A 27,446-nucleotide genomic window follows, 5' to 3' on the forward strand; every position below is an offset into this window, starting at 1 on the left:
CCAGTCAAGTTCTTCCACACTGATCTCGACAAACCATTTTGTTATGATCCTCGCTTTGTGCACAGGAGCACATTGTCATGCTGAAACAGGAAACGGTCTTCCCCAAACGGTGCCACAAATTTGGAAGCACAGAATCGTCTAGAATGTCATTGTATGCTGTAGTGTTAAGACTTCCCTTCACTGGAATTAAGGGTCCTAGCCCGAACCATGAAAAACAGCCCCAGACCACTATTTCTCCTCCACCAAACTTTACAGTTGCCACTATGCATTGGGGCATGTAGCGTTCTCCTGTCATCCGTCAAACCCAGATTCGTACTTCGGACTGCCAGATGGTGAAGCGTGATTCATCACTGCGGAGAACACGTTGCCACTGCTCCAGAGTCCAATGGCGGTGAGCTTTACACCACCCCAGTTGAAGCTTGGCATTGCGCATGGTGAGGCTGCTTGGCTTGTGTGTGGCTGCTTGGCCATGGAAACCCATTTCATGAAGCTCCCGATGAACAATACTTGTGCTGACGTTGCTTTCAGAGGCAGTTTGGAACTTGGATGTGAGTGTTGCAACCAAGGAAAGACGATTTTTGCGAGCTACTCGCTTCAGCACTCAACGGTCCCGTTCTGTGAACTTGTGTGGCCTATCTCTTCGCGGCTGAACCGTTGTTGCTCCTAGATGTTTCCACCTCACAATAACAGCCCTTACAGTTGACCGGGGCAGCTCTAGCAGGGCATACATTTGACGAACTGATTTGGAGAACAGTAAAATCAAGCAAAAATGACCCCAGCCATTTTCACCTTGTGTCACGTCCTGACCAGTAAAGGGGTTATTTGTTATTGTAGTTTGGTCAGGACGTGGCAGGGGGTGTTTGTTTTATGTGGTTCAGGGTTTGTTGGGCTATGTACTTATGTTAGAGGGGTGTTTGTTTTATGTGTTCCGGGGTTTGTTGGGCTATGTTCTATGTTAGTGTATTTCTATGTTCAGTCTAGTCTATCTATTTCTATGTTTATCATTGGATTGACCTTCAATTGGAGGCAGCTGTTCCTCGTTGCCTCTGATTGAAGGTCCTATGTATAGGGGTGTTTTTGTAATGGGATTTGTGGGTAGTTGTCTCCTGTTTTGTGTCTGTGCACCTGACAGGACTGTTTAGTGTCGGTCGTTGTTTTGTTACGTGATTTGTTTGTTTTTCCTTCTTTTAATTAAATAAAGAAGATGAGTATACACGTTCCCGCTGCACCTTGGTCCAATCCTTACGACGCCCGTTACACCTTGGCTGCTGTAGGTTAATTCACATGGGTCGATCTACAAACACATAGCCTATTAGCCATACGTAATGTTATACCCCTGAAAGGAGGGAAATATGAGAAATGATTCACAGTGACATGTAGCATCAGCGACTGTTCAGTCAATTGTAATGATGAATTGCATAAAATCGTCATCTCTTTAATTAGATATCTATTTTCTCAAATGACATAGCATTCACATTTGTATTCCTAGGCATTACTAATCAAGCTCCGCATAAACAAACATCAATGGAGCACACAGATTATTGTATTATCACATTCACATGAATTATTAGGATATTACTTAATATCAGTGATGTAGTGTTAAAAGAAAAGGTGGGTAATGGGTAATCTATTATATTCAAATGGAAAATCGAGGTAAAAAGAATAACAAAAAAAATGACTTTTGTCCGAGATGGGGTAGTTCGTTTCACGTCTCAGGCCTTTGGCCTGTGTCGCGAGATGGCAGAGTTAGAACATTTGAGAGAGTGGTGAATTATTATTTTCAAATTACAAAAAATGACAGAGGTCCGGACCTCGGTGTCCTCATATGTAGATGCAGAGTGCCCTGCTGCCGTTGATCGGACCTACGGTAATAAACTACTTTACCAAACCAACCAGGTCCAGCAACAAGCTAGCCTACGATACATCACCTTGCTTTCAGCTGTCCATTTTGATTTATGTATAGAGAGAAAAGCATATATATACTGTACAGTGGCAAACCATGTCTATTGGACCTTCATTGGGACAATAAAATCTTCCAATACATCGTACCAAACTCAAAACTCAAGAAAAATAACCGAAACATAGCGTCGCTTAATGCGCCCAACTGAATCCAACAGGCCTGAGGCTGAGCCACACTTCATGCTACCACTCACACAGAGACAGCACCCACATGGATAATGCTACCCGCAACAACAACCACACTGCTTGAACAACCTAACACCAGCATTATCGAAAGTGACACTTCAAAGGATGTGAGTGTGCCATGCTCGTGATGCTGAAAGGACAGTGTCCGTAAAACCCGGCACACTCCATGTATGAGAGAACACTTTTTGTAAAACACAGAGGGCCGATAGAAAGACAGCAGTCACACACATCATGATGTTAATGAATAAGCAGCACATTCACTCTGACATAATTAGCAGGTAGGTTCCAATCATAAGAATACAAAAATCACAACCAATAGGCTAAGCATTTCCCAGTTAAAATGTTTAGCTGTTTAGCTATTACTTCCCATTGCAAACATCTTTTTCAAGTTCAGCACACCAAATATTCTGTGATCTAAAATCTTAAATGCAACAATGTTTCACACACATTATTTTCAGAGATAGCTAGTTAACAACAGATAGCTAGTTAACAAGTGATCATTTACTGATGATCATTTGAAACGTAATTTCTTTATGAAAGTGAATCTTGAAAAGGGCGAAGCTAACACATTAGCATCCACCTCCTCTTCAACAACACCTGCTGCAGCCACTGCACACTAGCTTACAACAACAGCTAGCTAGACTATGGGAAATCTACTGCTCACTATTGCACAGTGACCTGTCAGCCTTTGAGAAGGGGGAAGTTTACATGCGCTTTTGTTAAAATGTGATTGGTTGATTCCACTGTTACTCAAAAATTCTGACCTTTCAGGGGGCAGGTGCTCAAACTGAAAAATGCTCTCCCACCTGCATTTGTTTTATTGATTAGGATTTATCTTCAATTCCCAAAGAAGCTCTAACCGCAATATTTATAAGAATATCCCCATTGGGAGAGATTGTAAGGCGCCTATCAAATAGGGTCCTTACAGTGCTCTAGCTGTCCTTACTGTACACTCCTCTTTAACTCTCATACAGGTAAAAAAATTCCAGCATCATAGCATAATGATGATCAGTGTGATCTGACTAGAGTTAAACTTTGGTTCAGGGTTAGGATTAGGGTTAGGGTAAGGTTTATGCTAAGGGTTAGAGTACTCCTCTACACCTCTTCCTACCCTTCTCTACCTCTCCCCCCTCTACCTCTTCACTAGGCAACAAGTTCCAGCGTCGGACCATCACCATGGTGATCAGTGTGATCTGGCTGTACTCTGGGCTGTGGGCTGTGTTCCCTCTACTGGGATGGGGTGGCTATGGACCGGAGCCCTTCGGGGTGGCCTGCTCCGTGGACTGGGCCAGCTACCAAGACTCCCTGAGCCGTTCCACCTTCATCATGTCTCTGTCTATCCTCTGCACCTTCATCCCCTGCCTCGTCATCCTCTTCTCCTATTTCGGCATAGCCTGGAAACTCCACAAGGCCTACCAGGCCATCCAAAGCAGCGACTTCAACTGCGGACACATCGAGAGGAAGGTCACTCTGGTGAGTATGAACGTTTATCTGTTGACTGTTTATTAACCGTTTAATTAAATATTTGAAAAGGGCGAAGCTAACACATTAGCATCCACCTCCTCTTCAACAACACCTGCTGCAGCCACTGCACACTAGCTTACAATCCGCATAAAGTAAAACAGTGCCACTGTTCTCCCCAGCACCTTTGTTATTGATTGTTGGTGAAACGGAGGAGAGCAGCGTTCGGCAGCTTTATTGTGCGTGCAATGATATCCAAGGGAGAAAACGTTGTTCGTTGTTTAAAGTAACTTCTTTGTTGTTGTAATATGACAAATGGACATGGCAGTTTAAATACGGATTCCAGCTTTAATTAGATTAGTGAGTTTATTCATGCGTTAATATGGTGAAGTCAATAAATCAATCATGTAAGTTGTTAAATTAATGAGAAGTGTTATTAAATGAAGCCATAAAAAAAAAAGTTTATTTACTACGTATAAACCTTTGATAATCCAAATCTCAGGGCTTTTGTAACGTGTGCGTTGGAAGTCGGGAAGCAAGTTCAGGGATTGAATCATTTAATAACTGAATGAAACAATACAAAACACCAACAACGCACAGACGTGAAACAGACACAATGACGCCTGGGGAAGGATCAAAGGGAGTGACATATATAGCGCAGGTAATCAAGGAGGTGATGGAGCCCAGGTGAGTGTCATTATGCGCAGATGCACGTAACGATGGTGACAGGTGTGCGCCATAACGAGCTGCCTGGTGACCTAGAGGCCGGAGAGGGAGCACACGTGACAGCTTTCCTATGCTGTCTGGTTTAAATCATGAAACATATATGGTTTAAAACATGACAAAATAAAGAGCAATTTATCTTTCCCTATAGCCCAATGGGCCAAACAGCAAACCTACAAGAACAACAACAGATTGCACTGTTGAGTGAAGCTAAGTGCCTTGTTTGGATATTGTTAAATTGCCTCCCTCCTGCTGCTCCTTGATGTAATGACCAATCTAATGTGATTTGAGATGGGAAGTGACACTAAAATTCTTATACAAATGATTGCTTATCTCTAGAACGTGTGTGTTTGTGATTAATTGAATCTGTGGATAGTTTAAATTTAGGGCAATAGCTCACACAGTGCTCCACAAGCTGCCAAGACAAATACTGTGTAAATTATAGCTGCTTATAGAACAAGGATATGTAAGTTTACTATTCTTATGGACATCAATGCTAGTTGTCACATTCTTCTTGTACGGCCCTTTATAACATTGTTACCATTGAAAAAGCATGTGATTTAACCATTCTTATTACCATTAATGCTCATTTATGGAACACAGAGAGGAGAACGTTGAGGACGAGAAAAGGATAGATAGAGGGGAGAGCGAGAAGAGGATTAGATGAGAAGGGAGAGAGAGAGCGAGAGAGGGAGGAGAAGAGGTGAGAGGAGACAGTGAGGGGAGAGCAGATAAAGAGAAAGAATAGTTTACCAGTGTCTCTGTGTGTCCCTCTGATGAATCCGTAGTGTTTGACAGCATGCCGGGTCACCTCCCGGTCACCTCCCGGTCACCTCTCTGACACTTCACACATCTGTCTGTTCCTGTACAAATCTCTCACACATCTGTTGGTCCCACAGCAGCATGAAACATTCCAACGTGTGTGTGTGTGTGTGTGTGTGTGTGTGTGTGTGTGTGTGTGTGTGTGTGTGTGTGTGTGTGTGTGTGTGTGTGTGTGTGCGTCCACAGTGTGATTCGTATGAAGAGTGCTGCTTAGTTATTTTATTAATGCAATGTGGAAGGCTTTTAAATGACAAAATGAATAATTTAGCATTAAGAAAAAAAACAGTTTTTATTGAATTTAAAATGTTCCTTCAAGAGTAGCTGAATACATCTTTCACATTCACTTTGTTCTTTAATTCATGCCCAGTGGTTAGGCCCAGTTGAGTTTTCCGCTCTCCTACGATGCAAACAGATAGATAATGAATGACCTATTAGACTGAGATCCATCTCCAGCTGGCGATAGCCTCACAAAACTCAGATGGAGGGTTTCATTTAGTTTATCTCTGTAATGTTGTGCATACACAGAGCAGGGTGTAGTGATACATTAACAAAGACAGATTCACACCTCTTTGTCTCTGACTCACAGCTTAACAGTCATTTTTAAAATGTATTTCACCTTTATTTAACCAGGTAGGCTAGTTGAGAACAAGTTCTCATTTACAACTGCGACCTGACACATACAACAACACAGAGTTACACATGGAATAAACAAACATACAGTCAATAATACAGTAGAAAAAGTCTATATACAGTGAGTGCAAATGAGGTAGGATAAGGGAGGTAAAGCAATAAATAGGCCATGGTGGCGAAGTAATTAGAATAAACCAATTAAACACTGGAGTGATAGATGTGCAGAAGATGAATGTGCAAGTAGAGATACTGGGGTGCAAAGGAGCAAGATAAATAAATAAATACAGTATGGGGATGAGGTAGTTGGATGGGCTATTTACAGATGGGCTATGTACAGGTGCAGTGATCTGTGAGATGATCTGACAGCTGGTGCTTAAAGCTAGTGAGGGAGATATGAGTCTCCAGCTTCAGTGATTTTTGAAATTCGTTCCAGTCATTGACAGCAGAGAACTGGAAGGAAAGGCGGACAAAGGAGAAATTGGCTTTGACCAGTGAGATAAACCTGCTGGAGCACGTGCTACGACAGTGTGTCAAATCGGAGGGCCTGTTGTCCGGACCTCTGGCAGTCTCTATGGGGGTGCCACAGGGTTCAATTCTCGGGCCGACACTCTTCTCTGTATACATCTCTCTAAGATGAAATCTCGCATCTTGTGACGGCCGGCCGCCCAACAACCTGCCCGCTTGACCCTATCCCCACCTCTCTTCTCCAGACCATTTCCGGAGACCTTCTCCCTTACCTCACCTCGCTCATCAACTCGTCCTTGACCGCTGGCTACGTCCCTTCCGTCTTCAAGAGAGCGAGAGTTGCACCCCTTCTGAAAAAACCTACACTCGATCCCTCCGATGTCAACAACTACAGACCAGTATCCCTTCTTTCTTTTCTCTCCAAAACTCTTGAACGTGCCGTCCTTGGCCAGCTCTCTTGCTATCTCTCTCAGAATGACCTTCTTGATCCAAATCAGTCAGGTTTCAAGACTGGTCACTCAACTGAGACTGCTCTTCTCTGTGTCACGGAGGCTCTCCGCACTGCTAAAGCTAACTCTCTCTCCTCTGCTCTCATCCTTCTAGACCTATCTGCTGCCTTTGATACTGTGAACCACCAAATCCTCCTCTCCACCCTCTCCGAGTTGGGCATCTCCGGCGCGGCTCACGCTTGGATTGCGTCCTACCTGACAGGTCGCTCCTACCAGGTGGCGTGGCAAGAATCTGTCTCCGCACCACGTGCTCTCACCACTGGTGTCCCCCAGGGCTCTGTTCTAGGCCCTCTCCTATTCTCGCTATACACCAAGTCACTTGGCTCTGTCATATCCTCACATGGTCTCTCCTATCATTACTATGCAGACGACACACAATTAATCTTCTCCTTTCCCCCTTCTGATAACCAGGTGGCGAATCACATCTCTGCATGTCTGGCAGACATATCAGTGTGGATGACGGATCACCACCTCAAGCTGAACCTCGGCAAGACGGAGCTGCTTTTCCTCCCGGGGAAGGACTGCCCGTTCCATGATCTCGCCATCACGGTTGACAACTCCATTGTGTCCTCCTCCCAGAGTGCTAAGAACCTTGGCGTGACCCTGGACAACACCCTGTCGTTCTCCACTAACATCAAGGCGGTGACCCGATCCTGTAGGTTCATGCTCTACAACATTCGCAGAGTACGACCCTGCCTCACACAGGAAGCGGCGCAGGTCCTAATCCAGGCACTTGTCATCTCCCGTCTGGATTACTGCAACTCGCTGTTGGCTGGGCTCCCTGCCTGTGCCATTAAACCCCTACAACTCATCCAGAATGCCGCAGCCCGTCTGGTGTTCAACCTTCCCAAGTTCTCTCACGTCACTCCGCTCCTCCGCTCTCTCCACTGGCTTCCAGTTGAAGCTCGCATCCGCTACAAGACCATGGTGCTTGCCTACGGAGCCGTGAGGGGAACAGCACCTCCGTACCTTCAGGCTCTGATCAGTCCCTACACCCAAACGAGGGCACTGCGCTCATCCACCGCTGGCCTGCTGGCCCCCCTACCTCTGAGGAAGCACAGTTCCCGCTCAGCCCAGTCAAAACTGTTCGCTGCTCTGGCACCCCTATGGTGGAACAAGCTCCCTCACGACGCCAGGACAGCGGAGTCAATCACCACCTTCCGGAGACACCTGAAACCCCACCTCTTTAAGGAATACCTAGGATAGGATAAAGTAATCCTTCTAATCCCCCCCCCCTAAAAGATTTAGATGCACTATTGTAAAGTGGTTGTTCCACTGGATATCATAAGGTGAATGCACCAATTTGTAAGTCGCTCTGGATAAGAGCGTCTGCTAAATGACTTAAATGTAAATGTAATGTAAATGTGAGTGAACCAAGGGCTATAACTGTTCCTGGTTCAAACATTTTTGAATTGGGTATGCTTATTTAAGATGGTGAGGAAGGCAGTTTTAAATAATAACCAGGGATCCTCTACTGATTGGATGAGATCATTATCCTTCCAGGATACCCGGGCCAGGTCGAATAGAAAGGCCTGCTCGCTGAAGTGTTTTAGGGAGCGTTTGACAGTGATGAGGAGTGGTCGTTTGACCGCAGACCCATTATGGATGCAGGCAATGAGGCAGTGATCGATGAGGTCTTGGTTGAAAACAGCAGAGGTGTATTTGGAGGGCAAGTTGGTTAGGATGATATCTTTGAGGGTGCCCATGTTTACGGATTTGGGGTTGTACCTGGTAGGTTCATTGATAATTTGTGTGAGATTGAGGGCATCAAGCTTAGATTGTAGGATGGCCGGGGTGTTCAGCATGTCCCAGTTCAGGTCACCTAACAGCACAAGCTCTGAAGATAGATGGGGGGCAATCAATTCACATATGGTGTCCAGGGCACAGCTGGGGGCAGAGGGTGGTCTATAGCAAGCAGCAACGTTGAGAGACTTGTTTCTGGAAAGGTGGGTTTTTAAAAGTAGAAGCTCAAATTGTTTGGGTACAGACCTGGATAGTAAGACAGAACTCTGCAGGCTATCTCTGCAGTAGATTGCAACTCTGCCCCCTTTGGCAGTTCTATCTTGTCGGAAAATGTTATAGTTAGGGATGGACATTTCTGGGTTTTTGGTGGTCTTCCTAAGCCAGGATTCAGACACGGCTAGGACATCTGGGTTGGCAGAGTGTGTTAAAGAAATGAATCACCAGAGGAACAGAGGATAAGTAGGATAAGGGTACGGCTAAAGGCTATAAGAACTGGTCGTCTAGTACGTTCGGAACAGCGAGTAAAAGGAGCATGTTTCTGGGCGCTTTAGAATAGATTCAAGGCATAATGTACAGACAAAGGTATGATAGGATGTGAATACATTGGTGGTAAACCTAGGCATTGAGTGATGATGAGAGAGATATTGTCGCTAGAAACATTTAAACCAGCTGATGTCACCACATGTGTGGGAGGTGGAACTAAAGGGTTAGCTAAGGCATATTGAGCAGGGCTAGAAGCTCTACAGTGAAATAAGACAATAAGCACTAACCAGAACAGCAATGGACAAGGCATATTGACATTAGGGAGAGGCATGATTTATCCACTCGCTAGCTATCCCACCTGGAAAGATATTACTTTGTTTTTGCGCTGTTTGTTTGTTTACAAGGGATGAATTATACAAGTCTGGTTAGATATCAAAACAGTACCAGTTTTGCTGACATTTTGGAAAATGATATTTATCCGGGCAAAACCCTATTTCACGCTGGTTCCACTACTTAGGGTCTTTCAGACATGGGGCTCAAGCAAAGCTCATGAGTGACTGTGACAAAGCGTACAAGTCTAGATCACGAGAAACGCTTTAGTCCCTGTCAAATTTGGCTACCTCAGGTTAAGAAGTTTGACATGGCTGTATACATAGTCTATGTTATGTTTTTGACAGAGAAACGCCTCCCCTCTCCATTTCTCTCCTCCCCTCTCCCTTATCTCCTCCCCCTCTCCTCTTCACCCTAGATGGCGGTGTTGATCAGCTCTGGGTTCATCGTAGCCTGGTCTCCCTACGTGGTGCTCAGCTTTTGGAGTATGTTCCACACCAAGGGGAAGGACAGCCTGGCCCCCGTGGTCTCCCTGCTGCCCTGCCTGTTCGCTAAAGGCTCCACGGCCTACAACCCTTTCATCTACTACATCTTCAGACGCACCTTTAGACGCGAGCTCCGCCAGCTCCAGGTCCTGATCTGCTGCTCTGAACAACCAGACTCACCTTCGTGTGGGGAGACAGGAGAGGAGGGCAGGCAGTGTTAGGTCTGACCTACTACAGAGCCTTCCGGATGATAAGAGTAGAGCTCCCTTGGTGGGGAAGTTGGGAACTGCGGTGCTGGAAAGAGTCTGATGAAGAGCAGACAAGCTCCTGTTAAAAAAGTATTGGAACACGGTCTGTTTGAACAGGGCTGAACATTGGTCCGTACCTATCAAAGGGTTAAGACTGTGTGTGTGCGTGTGCGTTAAAGGGTCACAAATGGATGGGGTGTGAGTTAATCAACTGTGTTTCTTCACTGTCATTCTAGCACACACTACTAGGTCATAGCCTCGTCCTTGTCACATCACTAACAAAGTAACACTTTACTTGAAGTCAACAGACAAAATGTATTATGATGCAGTCATAAGACACATCACATCATTATAATCATTGTAATAAAGCATTATAAGGGCTCATACATGTTTATAAAAAGTTGTAAAGCATTGTGTTTTTTGGCTTGAAGTTAAAGGAACATCATGAATGAACATCATGAATGAAGCCCCCTAATGGAAACTAGGTGAATTGCAACAACATTTGCACTGCTACAACACTTGCAATTCTACTTGCGATGTAGAATTTTAGCAACCAGGAAATAGCAAGTCAATTTCTGAGTCTTTTTTACTTTCAGTTTTGCACACCATTTCTGCCATTATTCATTGTGCTTGTGAGGAGATAACCATGCCTCTGAGTGACGCTGATGGAAGAGAGGGAGGGTCCAGCCTTCCAATTTGACAAGAGACAGACCAGCTTTTGTTGTCAAATAGGAGGGCTGCACCATCATAATGTAACTTTGTGTGGGCCCCAATTTATATATTTTTGAACAAACATTGTGAAACATTACACTATTACCGCAGATATATTAAGGACATTTTCTGAAATGAAAATGCAAAAATATTACATAATGTCCCTTTAAGTGTTATTGTAAAGTTCACTTTATTGTTGAATGTTATTGTGAGGTACTGTAGCATTGAACTTAAACTTCACAATGGTTACTATGGCCATTCACAATGGTCACTATGAGCATTTACAATGGTCTATATGGCCATAGTTCTGGTCCCTTTCTTCCTGTTTTGAGAGACTTGTTGGATATTGTAGCATTGGCAGGCTACGAGACAGCCTTCTTGACTATCCTCCCCATGTCTAGAGTGTTCTGTGTGTCTGTCCCCAATAGAAGCTCCAGGAACCATCAAGTTAACAGAGGAGAGCTTATCTGACATTGCACCCTATTCCCTACATTGTCCACTACTTTTAGACAGAGCCCTATGTAGCTAATATTATTCTGATGTGGCAGTGGTTGTGAACTATGTAAGTAATAGGGAATAGTGTGCCATTTTGGAGGCTGCTGGAAACTTCAGGAAGTGATTTTTATTCCCAGGTTTTCCACATCTGACCTTGTTTGTGTGACCTCTAATGATTGTAACAGAGCTACCCTGAGAAAATTAAACAGCTTTAGATAAGCATATTTTTTTTCTCTGTCTTTGTTGCTCCTAAACACTTCTACTTCACAATAACAGCACTTACAGTTGACCGGGTTAGCTCTAGCAGGGCAGAAAGCTGACGAATTGACTTGTTGGAAAGGTGGCATCCTATGAGGGTGCCACGTTGAAAGTCACTGAGCTCTTCAGTAAGGCCATTCTACTGCCAACGTTTGTCTATGGAGATTGCATGGCTGTGTGCTCGATTTATACACCTGCCAGCAACGAGTGTGGCTGAAATAGCCGAATCCACTAATTTGAAGGGGTGCCCACATACTTTTGTATATATAGTACACATACCATTCCATTAAACCATAACGTTACCAGCACAGTCATTGTTGCTCCAAAGTCTGTGTTAGGTCGATAGTGCGTGCGTGTTGCTATCTTCAAGCGCTTATTGATTCATGAATGATTATAGACTTCACTTCCCAATGAAGACCTTAACCAAAGGTTAACCGGTGGTGCCCACCGTGATGGCAAGAGCATTTTTATCTTATTAGAAAACCTTGAAAAAAATTGAAAACCTTGAAAAATATGATCTTGTTTTCCTCTGCATGCCCTGAAACTCAACTCCTCTGACAATAGAATGTAGGTTGTTGTACGCTGTTGTTGTCTTCTTTCTGAACAACAAAGACTCCCACACACAGTAGAGGTAACGGAGACCCTGGAATTTTGACATTAATACATCCTGTTTCTCCATCTAAATTCATCTTTGTTTGCATTAATATTGTGTGCAAAATTCAAAATGTTGCGTTATTGAGTTGTTAAAACCCCCTACAGTCAATATCCACGCCCTTGCTGAAATCTAATTAGCATAATAAAAAAGTCCCCATCAAAATGCGTCAGTTTAAGCTAGATGTCGCACTTCTTTTTATTTTATTACCCCTTTTTCTTCCTAATTTCATGGTATCCAATTGGTAGTTACAGTCTTGTCTCATCGCTACAACTCCCGTACGGACTCGGGAGAGGCGAAGGTCCGTGCGTCCTCCAAAACACAACCCAACCAAGCCGCACTGCTTCTTAACACAATGCCCACTTAACCCGGAAGCCAGCCACACCAATGTGTCGGAGAAAAAAAAACTAAATTGGATGTTCTGAGTCCATGTCAATGCTTAACTCACATCCGAAGACTATTACTTTAGGTCTGTAAGAAAACAAGCAAATGAAAGTGAAATTCCCTTTTAATTGTGCATCTATGCCTTTTAATTGCGCATCTAGCAAGTGAGGAATGTGAGATTTACTTGTGAGATTTGTTTATGGCATTTTGCGATTGAAAAGATGAAAAATTGCGTGTACTTTCAGAAATGCTTGGTGAGCTACTCATATATGGGCTGCGAGCTACAGGTAGCTTTTGTTCGACCTGTTGGAGACCCCTGCCCTAGGTACTTCAAGCTATTGGGTAGGAATAACCAATATGCTAGCAACTCCACCTCACACTCTGAAAGGCAAGTTTTGCCATAATGGTTAATTCCAATCTGTTAAAATCAAGCTACAGAAGTCCTTAAAGGCTAGGTGTTGTTTCTGGATGGGGTTTGAGTGTGGCTAAGTGGGGATGGACAGAGAGAAAGAGAGAGCTGTTGAGCTTTATGTTGTTGAGAGCCGAGACATGAGCAGCAGATAATTACAAAAAAAAGATATACTGACAATACAAAAGCTTGAACATAAGGCAAAAGGACATCTGACCAAATACATACAGTAACATAGCCAGCAACGGCCCACTATGTATTGTCTAACATGATCTGTTCTGCTTGAGCAAATCTCTGACCTTCCATTATCAATTAGAATCCCTAACTTGAGAAATGAGAATCAGGCAAATCTCTAACCCATTGTGTCATAAGTGATTTACGTATGGGGTCAAAGCTGCTCTTAGGACTTCAAGACAGAATTTGTTCCGGTGTCAATGTATTAAATTTAGTCGTTACCATTTGTATGAGGGCGAGTTCTGGGGTTAAAGGGTCTGACATGTTTCTCATTTTCACACAGAACAAGGAAGAGAGAAAGTAAAAATTATTGCGAGAGAAATGTGCCAATTGACTATCCCATCGCCAGGTTGTTATTGTTAAAGAGAATGTGTTCTCAACTTCTCAATAACCTACCTGGATAAATAAAGGTAATACGGTACTGTATCTTCACGGTACTGTATCTTCACGATACTATGCGCAAAGTAACTTGGAAGTTAGCCAGCAGTAAAAACCCAAATCAATAAGTAATCAAGATAAGTTTTGTTAAAGTTAATGATCTTATTGATCAGATTCAATACCTCATCTGAACCATGGAAAACCTCAAGCTGTTACAGCAAACAAATCACATTTTTATTAACAACATAAGTTCAGTGACTTTAGATAACATACAGTATGGATCACTTCAAAAAGTCATTATGAATATTTCCACAATCTCCTTGTTCTACCATAATATCCTGTGCAGATTTCACACGATTATATTTTCAGTTTTTACAAACATCTGTCTATATTTATTTTACCTTTATATAACTAGGCAAGTCAGTTAAGAACAAATTCTTATTTTCAATGACGGCTAAGAACAATGGGTTAACTGCCTTGTTCAGGGGCAGAACGACAGATTTTTACCTTGTCAGCTCGGGGATTCGATCTTGCAACCTTTCGGTTACAAGTCCAACGCTCTAACCACTAGGCTACCTGCCGCCCCCATATCAGTGTTGCACAATCTATTCTTAGAACACATGTGCACTTACTGTACACAACCAATCACCAAGTTCTTGATTAGATGAATAGGGGTGTCCTCCAGAAATGGATTGAGAAACGCTGATGAAGACAGACTAACAGATCTGTAGACTAAACTGTATATTATTGGGTGTGGTTTAGGCAAAATTCTTACAGTCATTATGAATATATTCATGTCACAATCTCATTGCGCTATTCTATCATCCTGTGCAGATATCACACGCCTATGTTTGCAACTTCTTCCCATTGCTGTGTGTGTACACACACACACACACACATACACAGTAGACTGTATTATTGAGTTATATTGTTCATCAGCAATCTGTCTACATGGCCTGGCGGATCTTGTCCAGGCTCTTCTCAATGTTGTCTATCACCTCTACTGCAGCCTGAGGGATTCTCGTCCCGGGGCCGAAGATACAGCACACACCTCTCTGGTACAGGAACTCATAGTCCTGTAGAGAAACATACAGCATGGAGTTATATACTGTAAAAGATACAGCACACACCTCTCTGGTACAGAAACTCATAGTTCTGCAACATAAAGTGTTACAGACACACACATTCTCAGGCCAAAATGGAATGAGGATCAAGTACATTTTCTTTATTAACAGACCATGCAGAGACAGTAAAACCTTTACTAGAACCATTATCTCCCTTAATACCAGTGTATAACCAACATGTGAGTCAGCGGATGCTCTTCATAGGAAGAAGGGGAAGACCATTCTACTCAGTGAATTTCATAAAAATACTAAATATATTCACTGATTAAAACACACTGTTTTGAAATGAAGGTCAACAGTAGCCCCAACAGGGTAGCACCATTGCTTAGCCAGAGGACAGCTAAACTATATATACAAAAGTATGTGGACACCCCTTCAAATGAGTGGATTCAGCTATTATAGCCACACCCATTGCTGATTGGTGTATAAAATCGAGCACACAGCCATGCAAACTCCATAGACAAACATTGGCAGGAGAATGGTGTTGTGTCTGACTTATTTTTTAATGTGATTGACTTATTTTATCAAATAATTACATACCACGTTAAATTATTACACAATTAAATTACTCAAGTAACAATAAATTAAGTAGTAATCTGGGGCACCAGGGAAAAAGTTATTTAACGAGTTACTATCTCCCGACTAAACTCTAAAGATAGAAATATCTCTTACATCAGTCACAGTCAAGTCATTAATTCTTATTTACCTTCTATCAGTATCATTCTGAATGTCGCAAAATCCTTGGATATCTGCACGAATCCTAGCATAAATGATAAATCAGCGATATACAAATTGGCTTAATTATTTATTTACTAACTAACTAAATAATCACACAGAATTACATAAACACACAAACAGAATAGTTTACACATTGATTACTATATAATACAATGAAAGGTCCCTAGTGGACTAAACCCGATATGACAGCTTGGCAGATAAAGAGCGGGAAAGACAGAATGGACCCACTACATACATACAGCTGAGATCTATGCTCATGGAAAAGCAAATACTTTGCACATGAACGGCCGCTCATTCAAAATAATTACAATGTACATATTTACGTGTGTACAGTTGAAGTCGGACGTTTACATACACCTTAGCCAAATACATTTAAACTCAGTTTTTCACAATTCCTGACATTTAATACTGGTAAAAATTCTCTGTTTTAGGTCAGTAAGGATCACCACTTTATTTAAAAAATGTGAAATGTCAGAATAATAGTAGAGAGAATTATTTATTTCAGCTTTTATTTCTTTCATCACATTCCCAGTGGGTCAGAAGTTTACATACACTCAATTAGTATTTGGTAGCATTGCCTTTAAATTGTTTAACTTGGGTCAAACGGTTCGGGTAGCATTCCACAAGCTTCCCACAATAAGTTGGGTGAATATTGGCCCATTCCTCCTGACAGAGCTGGTGTAACTGAGTCAGGTTTGTAGGATCCTTGCTTGCACACGCTTTTTCAGTTCTGACCACAGATTTTCTATAGGATTGAGGTCAGGGCTTTGTGATGGCCACTCCAATACCTTGACTTAGTTGTCCTTAAGCCATTTTGCCACAACTTTGGAAGTATGCTTGGGGTCATTGTCCATTTGGAAGACCCATTTGCGACCAAGCTTTAACTTCCTGACTGATGTCTTGAGATGTTGCTTCAACATAGCCACATACTTTTCCTTTCTCATGATGCTATCTATTTTGTGAAGTCCACTACTTTCCTGCAGCAAAGCACCCCCACAACATGATTCTGCCACCAACGTGCTTCGCAGTTGGAATGGTGTTCTTCGGCAAGCCTCCCCCTTTTTCCTCCAAACATAACGATGGTCATTATGGCCAAACAGTTCTGTTTTTGTTTCATCAGACCAGAAGACATTTCTCCAAAGAGTACGATCTTTGTCCCCATGTGCAGTTGCAACCCGTAGTCTGGCTTTTTTATGGCGGTTTTGGAGCAGTGGCTTCTTTCTGGTTGCAGGGATGATCTCGTCTGTCTTTAGAACAATGTCTCTTTATTATTCTCCACAAGATGGCTGTACATCGTCCTGGGACTCTAAGAACAGAGTGATCTGTAGTGTTTAACCTAGCAGGCTACGGGTTATTCTACTGTTTGGTCAAGCAGAGAGACTAAACTGGTCTTCTTTATTTTCCTATTTGATGAGAGAAACTGCTGGCAGCAAGTGTTGGTGTCATTTGCACTATTATTGTTTAGTATTCTGCAGAGAGAAAGATGTGAGAAAGAGGTGGATTGATGTATATTCTGTATATGTATTTTTCTTGCTGTTTTTTAAAAATGGTTTTAATTATGAGAGCTTGAGTGAGTAACCTTGGAGAAGGAGATCATTATTTGGTCTCAGAAAGAGAAAGACTGACATAGAGACTCAGGACATTCTCAGGGTTCATCTACCTACAAGTCAAAGGTTACAGTGTACATGAGGTGGGATGACCCCTCCACAGATGACTAGGATGCCAGGGTGGTTGAGGTTGGGTTAGGGGTCACAGGTTACCTGAGGTGGGATGACCCCTCCACAGATGACCAGGATGTCAGGGCGGTTGAGGTTGCGAAGCTCATTGATAAGCTCTGGGACCAAGGTCTTGTGTCCTGCGGCCAGCGTGCTAACCCCAACACAGTGGACGTCTGCATCTACAGCCTGCTGAGCCACCTCCAGGGGGGTCTACAGAGGAGGAAACAAAGTAGCATTATAAAACAGTAGTCATCATCACGTTAGTAGTCGAACCGCTGCCAATGATGTGGAAAGTCTATATAGTGGTCCTCCGATACTGTACGTCTAAATAAGATCTGATTTATTACTTCTAAATCATGTTATATTTTAAGGCTGAGACTGCCCCAAGGCACGTTCAACAAGCAATACATTTGCGAAAGCGTGCAGCGAACTGTGTTTGTTTCAAACAAAGTTTGTTGAACGTTTTTTTTTAACACAAACATTCAATTTTGTTAGTTTTAGCTACTTTTGCTAATAACACGATGTAATGACCACGTAAAATGTTGGTTTTACCTGTGGCTTTCTGACTTTTTAGATCCTGGTCCCGATGTCATGGAGTGGCTACAGATTTTAGTGGGTGCAGAGTCGAGGGTTATGTGGAGGAAGTCGTCCCTCGCTACAACGACTTCGCCTTTCGGTGTCATTTTCGGGTTGAACCCCAAAAAACGTTTTGGTAATTTGGATGTCTAGACGGCCTGTGTTTTGGTCAAAGTAGCCTAGATTAAGTGTCACTAAAATCCCCAATGATGTGGGTGGGGGTGTACAGTCAACCAACCAGACATAAGTCCTTTATAATCAACCAAATTTTATTTATGTACGTTATAAGTATATTATTTATGGCCTCTTTAGAGCAAATCATTCAAATGTAAAAATACAATGTAGCCTACATTGTGAACAGTAAGCCTATAAAGAACAATACATAATTGTATCATCGTTGCTAATTTCCTCTGGCTTACAGTGGTGAAGGACAAAACATTACGGAGACAAAATCCAACCCACATTCCCATCAGGGGGCACTCCGAACACCGGGTCGCCTACATAAACCGGAAAGGACAACCCAGGTTCCAGCTGCAAGCTGTGTGCGACAGCAACGTTTGTTTCATGCATGTCTACGCGGGCAATGCTGGTTCTGTGCTTGATGCACGCGTGTATAGAACCAGCAACCCTAAGGCTCACCTCAATGCCTACCCTTTGCCAGAACAGTACCATCTCATGGGGGTAGCCTGCCTATCCCATAAGCCTGGATCTTATTGTCCCATTCAGGGACAATAGTCACCTATTGGACAAGCACAAAAGATTCAACCAGATCCACAGACGTCCTTTGGGCTGTTAAAGTGCCAATGGAGGAGGCTCCAACATCTGGAATGCTGCTGCTGGAGAAGAGCTAGAAGCCATCGCCAGTGCCTGTGTCCTCCACAACATGGTCCTCATCCATGAAGGCATCACAGAGGACTTGGATGAGGACCATGTTGTGGCACATAACATCGAGCTAGTCCCTGATCCTGCAGACAATAAAGTGGCCCCACGTAACCAGGCTGTCCAGAAGAGGGACAACATAATGCACCTGCTCTAAAAAAAAATGTAATACTTATTGTTGCACAATGGAGAAAATTGTTCTGGTGTCCATTTTTTAAGAAATAGTATTTTCAATGATTGAGATGCATGACATAGAATGTAATAGAATAACTTTATTTTTCCAGAAGGAACTTCAGTTTGCAGAGAAAACAAAAAGGACTAACAAGGAAAACCAAAATATTTGTTTATTAGATTGCATACATAAATAACACAAAACATTCCAAAAATCTATTCCACTGACTATAACATTGAGAACCATAAAAAAACTGATTTGATTGACTTAAAAAAATAATAGCTGCTTATTCCAAAACTAATTTACTTCAATTACAATCCCTGCTCATTCAAAAACTGATTTACTTCAATTAACAATCACTGCTCAGTATTACGCTGCAAAGCAGCAGTGAACTTTTCCGAGAGAGAGTTCCTGTCTTGCTGAATCTGGACTTAATGTCTTTGCAGGCTGAGCATTTCATACATTTTTGCATCCATGTCTGCAGTCAACCTTTTAGGTTCTCGTGGCAGTGTGTGGGTGTCAGTGTGAGGAGGGGGAAGGGTTGGGTGCTGTATGTGTTCGTGGCAGTGTGTGGTGGTCAGTGTGAGGAGGGGGAAGGGTTGGGTGCTGTATGTGTTCATGGCAGTATGTGGGTGTCAGTGTGAGGAGGGGGAAGGGTTGGGTGCTGTATGTGTTCATGGTAGTATGTGGGTGTCAGTGTGAGGAGGGGGGGAAGGGTTGGGTGCTGTATGTGTTCGTGGCAGTGTGTGGGTGTCAGTGTGAGGAGGGGGAAGGGTTGGGTGCTGTATGTGTTCATGGCAGTATGTGGGTGTCAGTGTGAGGAGGGGGAAGGGTTGGGTGCTGTATGTGTTCATGGTAGTATGTGGGTGTCAGTGTGAGGAGGGGGGGAAGGGTTGGGTGCTATATGTGTTCGTGGCAGTGTGTGGGTGTCAGTGTGAGGAGGGGGAAGGGTTGGGTGCTGTATGTGTTCATGGTAGTATGTGGGTGTCAGTGTGAGGAGGGGGAAGGGTTGGGTGCTGTATGTGTTCATGGCAGTGTGTGGGTGTCAGTGTGAGGAGGGGGGGAAGGGTTGGGTGCTGTATGTGTTCATGGCAGTATGTGGGTGTCAGTGTGAGGAGGGGGAAGGGTTGGGTGCTGTATGTGTTCGTGGCAGTGTGTGGGTGTCAGTGTGAGGAGGGGGGGAAGGGTTGGGTGCTGTATGTGTTCATGGCAGTATGTGGGTGTCAGTGTGAGGAGGGGGAAGGGTTGGGTGCTGTGTGTGTTCATGGCAGTATGTGGGTGTCAGTGTGAGGAGGGGGAAGGGTTGGGTGCTGTATGTGTTCATGGTAGTATGTGGGTGTCAGTGTGAGGAGGGGGGGAAGGGTTGGGTGCTGTATGTGTTCATGGCAGTATGTGGGTGTCAGTGTGAAGAGGGGGAAGGGTTGGGTGCTGTATGTGTTCATGGCAGTATGTGGGTGTCAGTGTGAGGAGGGGGAAGGGTTGGGTGCTGTATGTGTTCGTGGCAGTGTGTGGGTGGGTGGAGTTGAATGTGTGTCAATGCGAGGAGGTTGAGAGTTGGATGTGTGCAGCTTTTTTGTGGGTGTAAGTATGAATGTTGAAGTCTACAGGTGTTTGTGGGTGTGTGTGGGTGGAGGTTTTGTGGGTTATGTCAGTGTGGTAGTGAATGTTGTGGTCTGTTGGTGTGTGTGGGTGGAGTTGTTGTGGTGTGGGCTATGTGAGTGTGGTAGTGAATGTTGTGGTCTGTTGGTGTTTGTTGGTGTGTGTGTGTGGGTGGTGGTGTTGTGGGCTATGTGAGTGTGGTAGTGAATGTTGTGGTCTGTTGGTGTTTGTTGGTGTGTGTGTGTGTGTGTGTGTGGAGGTGTTGTGGTCTATGTGAGTGTGGTAGTGAATGTTGTGGTCTGTTGGTGTTTGTGGGTGGAGGTGTTGTGGTGTGGGCTATGTGAGTGTGGTAGTGAATGTTGTGGTCTGTTGGTGTTCGTTGGTGTGTGTGGGTGGAGGTGTTGGGATGTGTGTCAGTGAATGAAGAAACAATGTGGACAGGAGTTACTGCTGATTGAGAGGATCAACCATGTTGCTGCTTTAAGGTTGTCAGTAAATAGCCGGCTACAAACTAGCCAGCTAAGTAGAATTAGTTTTGGGAGTAGCCTATTGTATAGCCTACTTTGTTTGCTCCCAATGCCAGCTTTCGGGCAGTCTGTGCTGACACACACCCCATCATGGAGAATCATCCCTCATCCATACAAGGAGGAAGTAGCCTATGCTAGGCTAGCTATACAGGCTATGCATCGACATACAGCGAGGGAGTAGCAATGTTTTCTTATCATGAGCAGGAGATGGTGCTTATCACTGTGATTCTGGTGATTAGTTTAGTGCAGCATCAATATTGATAGTAGCCATCACTGTGTCGCTCAGTTCACGAGACCACCGCAAGGCACTCGATCAGCGATAGCTGACATTTTATGGGTCCTCCCAGTCACATTAGTTAATGTGACTTGCGCCGGCAGTCACGCTTTAAATATTGTACAAATTATTTCTGACAATACTATTCTTTGGAACCCTATTCCCTTACACAGTTTAAGCTAGAAATGCATTCCCTTAATTTGAGACTGGTCTGGATTAGTGCACTAGTATCTCTACGCTGTTACCGCTTTTCTGCTCTGAGCAAATCAGAGTATCTGCTAGCTCATTAGTGCATACTGTAGCATGAGTCAGACTAGTATACATTTTACGGTATCATTTCAGTCCTCGTAGTTACATTTACTTCATGCTGATCTGCAGCAGTAGGTTTAAGCTCTGATTATCAGCCATTTCTAATCACGTGTCATACATTTTACATAGGTAGTAGTCTCTGTCCGTCTATCTTCGTGTTCTAGTAGTATTATTATTCCAGTGACAGTTTACTGACTCTATTCTTAGGTTATCGTATGCTATGCTAATTGTAGTGATCGTGTCATTCTAGTCATCATCAGGGGTGAAAGTAGATTTCATTTCTTCCTGGTACTTATGGGCCTGATCATAGAATTCCATATAGAACCCTTATTAATTCAATAGGATCTCTGTGGGACTAGTCGTAAAGATTTGTCATTTAACTTTTAAAATGTATTACCTTTTATTGGGGCATAAACACAACCAGTTATGTTTTTTTTGTATCTGATTGTCAAACAATCACTTCAAAAGGGCTCATTTACTAGACTACCTGCGCACATTCAACCAGTCGCAACATACTGTATTTCCAGCCTCTAAACTGTCTGTATGGTGAATGGAAAGAGACCTCTTTAACACAAAACACCAAAAAGTGGAATGGCATTTGGCGATTGTCATTAGGCCAGACGTTTTTGAGTTCACTGCTGCGAACGCGTCTCGATGTCGGCCACTTATCTGCCTTGGCATTTTGGATTGTAGACTATACCACCCGTTTTCAAGTCCATTCGCAAATTGTTCATGCCTCTGACATGCGGTAATGATAAATTATTGTGAAATAGCCTACAGTTTACATGTTTGTTTTAATTATTGTGATAGGCTCATGTTTTACCGGAACGGCGTACCCCCGCTATTTATTTTGCCGGGACGCAGTACCGGACCTCCTTACTTTCACCCCTGGTCAGCATGTATTAACTACTGAGCCTAACCATGCACATGCTCCTACAAATGTGATATCGGCAGCCATGCCATATGCAATACTGTGTGTATAGATAATGAAGCAAAGAATATCAGCTAACACCTGAATGTGCTAGCAGTCACCATTCCATAAGAGCTGCAGCCTAAAACACACGATAGAAGTAGTATGTAAGACATGAAGATAACAACATGCAAGCAGAAGATTAATAATAGGAGCTAATACATGACTATAATGAAGTGATCACTACAATTAGCATTCAAATAACACTATAGCCTCAATTTACAAGTATACTACTGCCTAACCCTAACCATAATTTGAAATCTGAGGAAGAAAGGTTAGGGTTATCACTTTGGACTTTAGTGGGGAAGCTGAAGCTGTGCGATGACCAATCAAGGCTCGCTATAGTTTCAACCGTGTTGCCTAACCCTGTTGATACTGGCATTACCTAGCAGGCGGTGGGCTTGCTAAACAACTCACATGGCGATAAGCTGTTGGCGATCAAGCGGCCGTTGCCTCTAATGGGAACGTCTGTTAGAGCGTTTATTTCAGATATCAAGGCTTATTCTATTAATCTACGGGGTCTATTTCTCTCGTTATCAGGTCATTTATTATTTTCTCATGGCTTACCGGCATATACCGTTAGATGTAAACCTTCAGCTCAAGTAGACTATTTTTTAGGTCTAGGTTTTAGATTATCATGTCACTCTCACTGCTGCTGAGCAGTATTAGTAGGTCATTAGGCTATTTAGATAACTAAACATTAGTACAGGTGGTTACGTAGCTGAGGTTTTGGGGGGGGGGTTGTTAGTAATACCGTCTGTATGTTGTTTTATGCCATGTGATGGTGTGTCACGGCTGAGCTGTGCCACTCTGCAGCAGTCTACTGTCTGCTCTTCTCTCTGTACAATGTCTTCTGTTATATAACCACGCATATCTTTTCTATTCCAATTTCAGTGAGGCAAATGCAGCCTTATCATGGTTCGATAGCAGGGATTCAATTCATATTGGGTGTCAGGCACCCTTTGGCGTGCAGTCTGCTCAGGAATCCATCTGTTCGCCTTCTTTTCATGGACTACGGAGAAGCAACCAACATGCATATCAAAGAGTATCTCCCCTCACTCAGTAGCACAATTTTGAGTTCATGTTAAGGCAACAGTGTTGAGGTTACATTACGCTTTCCAGAGGTGGTCCATATGATGGCTTTAGGAGTTCTTCAGTCTGAATAAGCTAAATGTTCCTTCCCTTTAATCTTGCATGATCTCTTATGTTCTGTTTGCATTATGGACACTCACATGTTAACTGTACTCTCATACACTCCAAGATGAAAGAATTAGCATGAAACATCAGTCATCTTCACCAGAACAAATACTGCTTTGTCCTCTCTTTCATGTTAGGCTACCTGCATGCTGAGCAGCACATGGCAAACAGCACATGGCAAACCTTTGTTCAACATTGATGCTGGCAACCAATGACAAGATACTGGAATTCATCACGGCTCTGATTCCTTCGTCAGCACTGCTAGCTAGTTTCGAGCTATGAGCCACCCAATTCCGCTGCTACTGCTTCTCAATCGTTCCCAACCACACCCTCAAGATCATGGGCCCATGATCCTCTGCTGCTACGAATTTACATTTGATTCTGAGATCGTGGAGCCTAAATGAGTTCCTGCAGTATTGCCATATGATCATAATTCGGTCAGTGCCGTAGTCCAGTTGCTATGTTGCATAGGTAGAAAATCCTCATATACCAAGATGACAACTCATCCCTGCTTCAGCGAAGCATCTATTGTAGGCGGTTGGCTAGGTAATGGCCAGCGGGTTCATACGATTTACGGTTGCCTAATTAGATAGGTAAAATATTTCCCCATGTACCAAGATGACAGCTCATCTTGCGTCAGAGTGTACCCGGCGGTGCATCATGTTAGAAATAGATATACTGCTGAATTAGCTCATCCTACACATAGTTAGTATTCACACATACGCCTAGTAGACAATCACGTAACGGTAGAATTCCTTCACTGGTCTATTGAGAGCTCCTAACGGCGATGAATTTACCTGCCAGTACCATGCCTCATTAAGTTTGCTAAGATGGCGTTAGCCGTGCTCAATAGCCTACATGTTGCCGTCTTTGCTGGCTACTTGATATAAATACATTGCATATAGCTACAGGTGGTTGGCTGGGTCATATTGCTTAGGGTTGCTTGTTAAATAAGGAGATAATGTAGACCCACCAGATGATCAGTCATTTAGTTTCAGTGAAAGCACCCAGCGGTGCGTCTCCAGGGCAGCTGGGTTCGTACTGCTTACAGTTGCTAGTTAGATAAGTCGAATATTCTCATATACCGAGATGACAGCTCATCTTGCCTCAAGCGAGGATACCCGGCGGTGGGTCATACGAGAAATATAAGACATACGTTGCACAGCTCATGCTACAAGACTGTGTACTATGGTTAATATTCACACATAGTATACAGTCTTGCACCGGTAGAATGACTTTAGCTGGTCTATTTAATCATATTTAAACAGTGCTTTCTGCCGTAGCTACACATGGTCATCTGTCGTATGGTTCTGCTGTTTTGGGGGACTGGTATAGCTTACTGAGCTCACTGCTTGTAGGTAATGTTATATATTAACGCTTTGCTTGAGCAGTGAGCTGCCCTGAAGGAGCACAGCCTATATCGGTTAACTGACCACAAAGCAACATTTTGCAAGGGCCATCTCAGTCTTTGGACTTGCACCCAATTGAAAACCTGTGGTTTGAATTAAAGAGGGCAGTCCATAAAAGCAGACAAAGGATATCAAGGATCTAGAAAAGATTCTGTATGGAGGAATGGTTCGAAGATCCCTCCCAACGAGTTCGCCAACTTCCTAAAACATTTTAGAAAAAGGCTCAGTGTCATTATCCCCTCAAGGGGAGGGTTCACCAGTATTTAAAACAGGGGTGACAATAAATTTGACTGCTATCTTTGAAAAAAAGAAAATGTATTACTTATTTAACAAAATCTCTATCTGAGCAATTGTATTAGTATAAAACAATATATGTTTTGGAGCATACAATATAGCTCAGTATTTGTATTATTTATTTTGTAGTCTTTTTGGCTCATCTTTATCGAGGGTGCCAATAATTAGGAACCTGACTGTATGCAAGACCGGTGCGCCTGGCTTCTACTACCATACCCCGTTCAACGGCACTTAAATATTTTGTCTTGCCCATTCACCCTCTGAATGGCACGCATACACAAGCCATGTCTCAATTGTCTCAAGGTTTAAAAATCCTTCTTTAACCTGTCTCCTCTCCTTAACAAGTGACATTAATAAGGGATCAGAGCTTTCGCCTGGATTCACCTGGTCAGTCTATGTCATGGAAAGTGTATGTTCCATTAGGTTTTTAATCAATAAAACGTCACAATATGGTGCAGTGTTCGATTTGGATGCCGGAGGGCAAGGAGACCCCGAGCTCCACTAAACCATAGACAACTATGTGCCGTTTCTATCATCTCATCAGCCCTTGAAGAGAATAGTCAGAGCTACACATTTTGTATTATTCTACATGCTCTATCATCAGAGTTATACAGCAAGCAACTGCATGCTTTTCATGAACAGTAAACTTCAATTGATCATGTCATTTCAGATACGTGAGGGTAGCCTATCCATTTGGCATGTAGCTAGCTAAGCAAACAACGTTTGCAGCTCACATAACTGCTGTCAAACTCCACACAGTTATCACTGACTAGTTGGATAGTCATTTGCCACTGAGAAAATAATTTAGGTACTTAAAGCATTCTTAGAATTTATTTATTTTTTTAATCAGGTTTTGGCTTGCAGACATTATTTCTTTATTGACATGCCAATAAAACTCATGAATGTAACTACTTGGCAAATGTTATGTTCTACTTGTAGCCCTGGTTGTCCTGAAAATAAAATGGTTAAACACCAATGTGAGACTAAATATGAGGGCAGGGCAAGCAGATGAATGAAAGTAGTGCATTTCATGTTGTTTCCGATTCAGGGATTGGCTGGGACGTTTTAACAAGACTGGAGTGTCTGTCTAACTATCCTCGCTAGGAGAATGACGAGGGAAGAGTGGTGAAACGTCGTGAACTGGCCGTATGCAGCTTTGATGTTTGCTATGCCTATGTAGGGAATGTTCCATAGGCTTTCCATAGGTCTAGAGTAGACCAGATGGACTCACACCTCACAGACACAAACAAATTCCAGCTTTAATCGTTTAAAAGGACGATTGACCAAGATATGACCCACCTGCAGATTTATAGTAAGGGCTTTTTCCAAGTACGAATATGATGTGGTATGCATGCATGCAGCATTAACATTGCTGCATTAGAGTCCCATTGTTATCACACAAGTTCCATAGTGCAGTGATCATTGTGCTATGCCTGGCATAGCTTATGTGAATGACTGCCATGACCTTTAAGAATTAGTTGAGGTGTGACTAAAACAACATTGAGGCAGGGATTGAACCCAACCCAAATTAACGACCTAAGCACAGAAATAGATTTATAGGCAATTTAATGCAATTTCACAAAAGTTCGCAGAGATCACATTCGCTGCTAACTGCTCGAAGAGATATCACCTCGGTTATTTATCTGCGTTTGTTTGAATCCCGGCCTCACTTGATCTTCTCTCCCTGTCATGGAGTTCTTCTTTTCTGTGAACACTTGGGAAATAAATACTCTTTCGTTTCTCTTCAAGTCCAGTAGCTAGCAACTAAGCTTACCTGGAAGAGCGGTCCAATGTCAACGTCAAATCCCAGGTCAGCGAATCCCGTAGCGATGACCTTTGCCCCCCTGTCATGGCCGTCCTGGCCCATCTTGGCCACCAGCAGACGAGGGTTCCTGCCCTCGTGCTTCTTAAATTCCACCACCCTGGGAGAAGATTAATAAGTCACATCAATAGTTATTAATAATTAAGTGTTTCTTGTACACAACCACCTTGGACACAACCACCTTGGACACTCAATAGAGGACAGGGAAGGAGAGGTCATATTGGGGACTGTAGTGATAGCTGGGTAGTATTCATTAGACACCAAACAGAAGAA

The 27,446-nt window shown here is 43.2% G+C and overlaps 2 protein-coding genes across 2 annotated transcripts in view; one reads left to right on the plus strand and one right to left on the minus strand.

The window, feature by feature from the left end:
- The window catches only part of LOC115174390 (opsin-5-like), a 40,294-nt gene extending 30,277 nt beyond the window's left edge, over window positions 1-10,017 (plus strand). The window contains exons 3-4 of the mRNA XM_029732906.1: window positions 3,293-3,618; window positions 9,730-10,017. Of these exons, the coding sequence (XP_029588766.1) occupies window positions 3,293-3,618; window positions 9,730-10,017 (614 nt within the window). The remainder of the gene's footprint in view (window positions 1-3,292; window positions 3,619-9,729) is intronic.
- A 3,042-nt stretch (window positions 10,018-13,059) lies between these two features.
- The window catches only part of mmut (methylmalonyl CoA mutase), a 41,528-nt gene continuing 27,141 nt past the window's right edge, over window positions 13,060-27,446 (minus strand). Inside the window, exons 11-13 of the mRNA XM_029733011.1 lie at window positions 27,126-27,273; window positions 17,188-17,355; window positions 13,060-14,641 (exon numbers count right to left, since the gene is read on the minus strand). Coding sequence (XP_029588871.1) covers window positions 14,513-14,641; window positions 17,188-17,355; window positions 27,126-27,273 — 445 coding nt within the window. The 3' untranslated portion in view covers window positions 13,060-14,512. The remainder of the gene's footprint in view (window positions 14,642-17,187; window positions 17,356-27,125; window positions 27,274-27,446) is intronic.

This window comes from Salmo trutta, chromosome 35 (assembly GCF_901001165.1).
Source record: "Salmo trutta chromosome 35, fSalTru1.1, whole genome shotgun sequence".
NCBI classification, from domain to species: Eukaryota; Metazoa; Chordata; class Actinopteri; order Salmoniformes; family Salmonidae; genus Salmo; species Salmo trutta.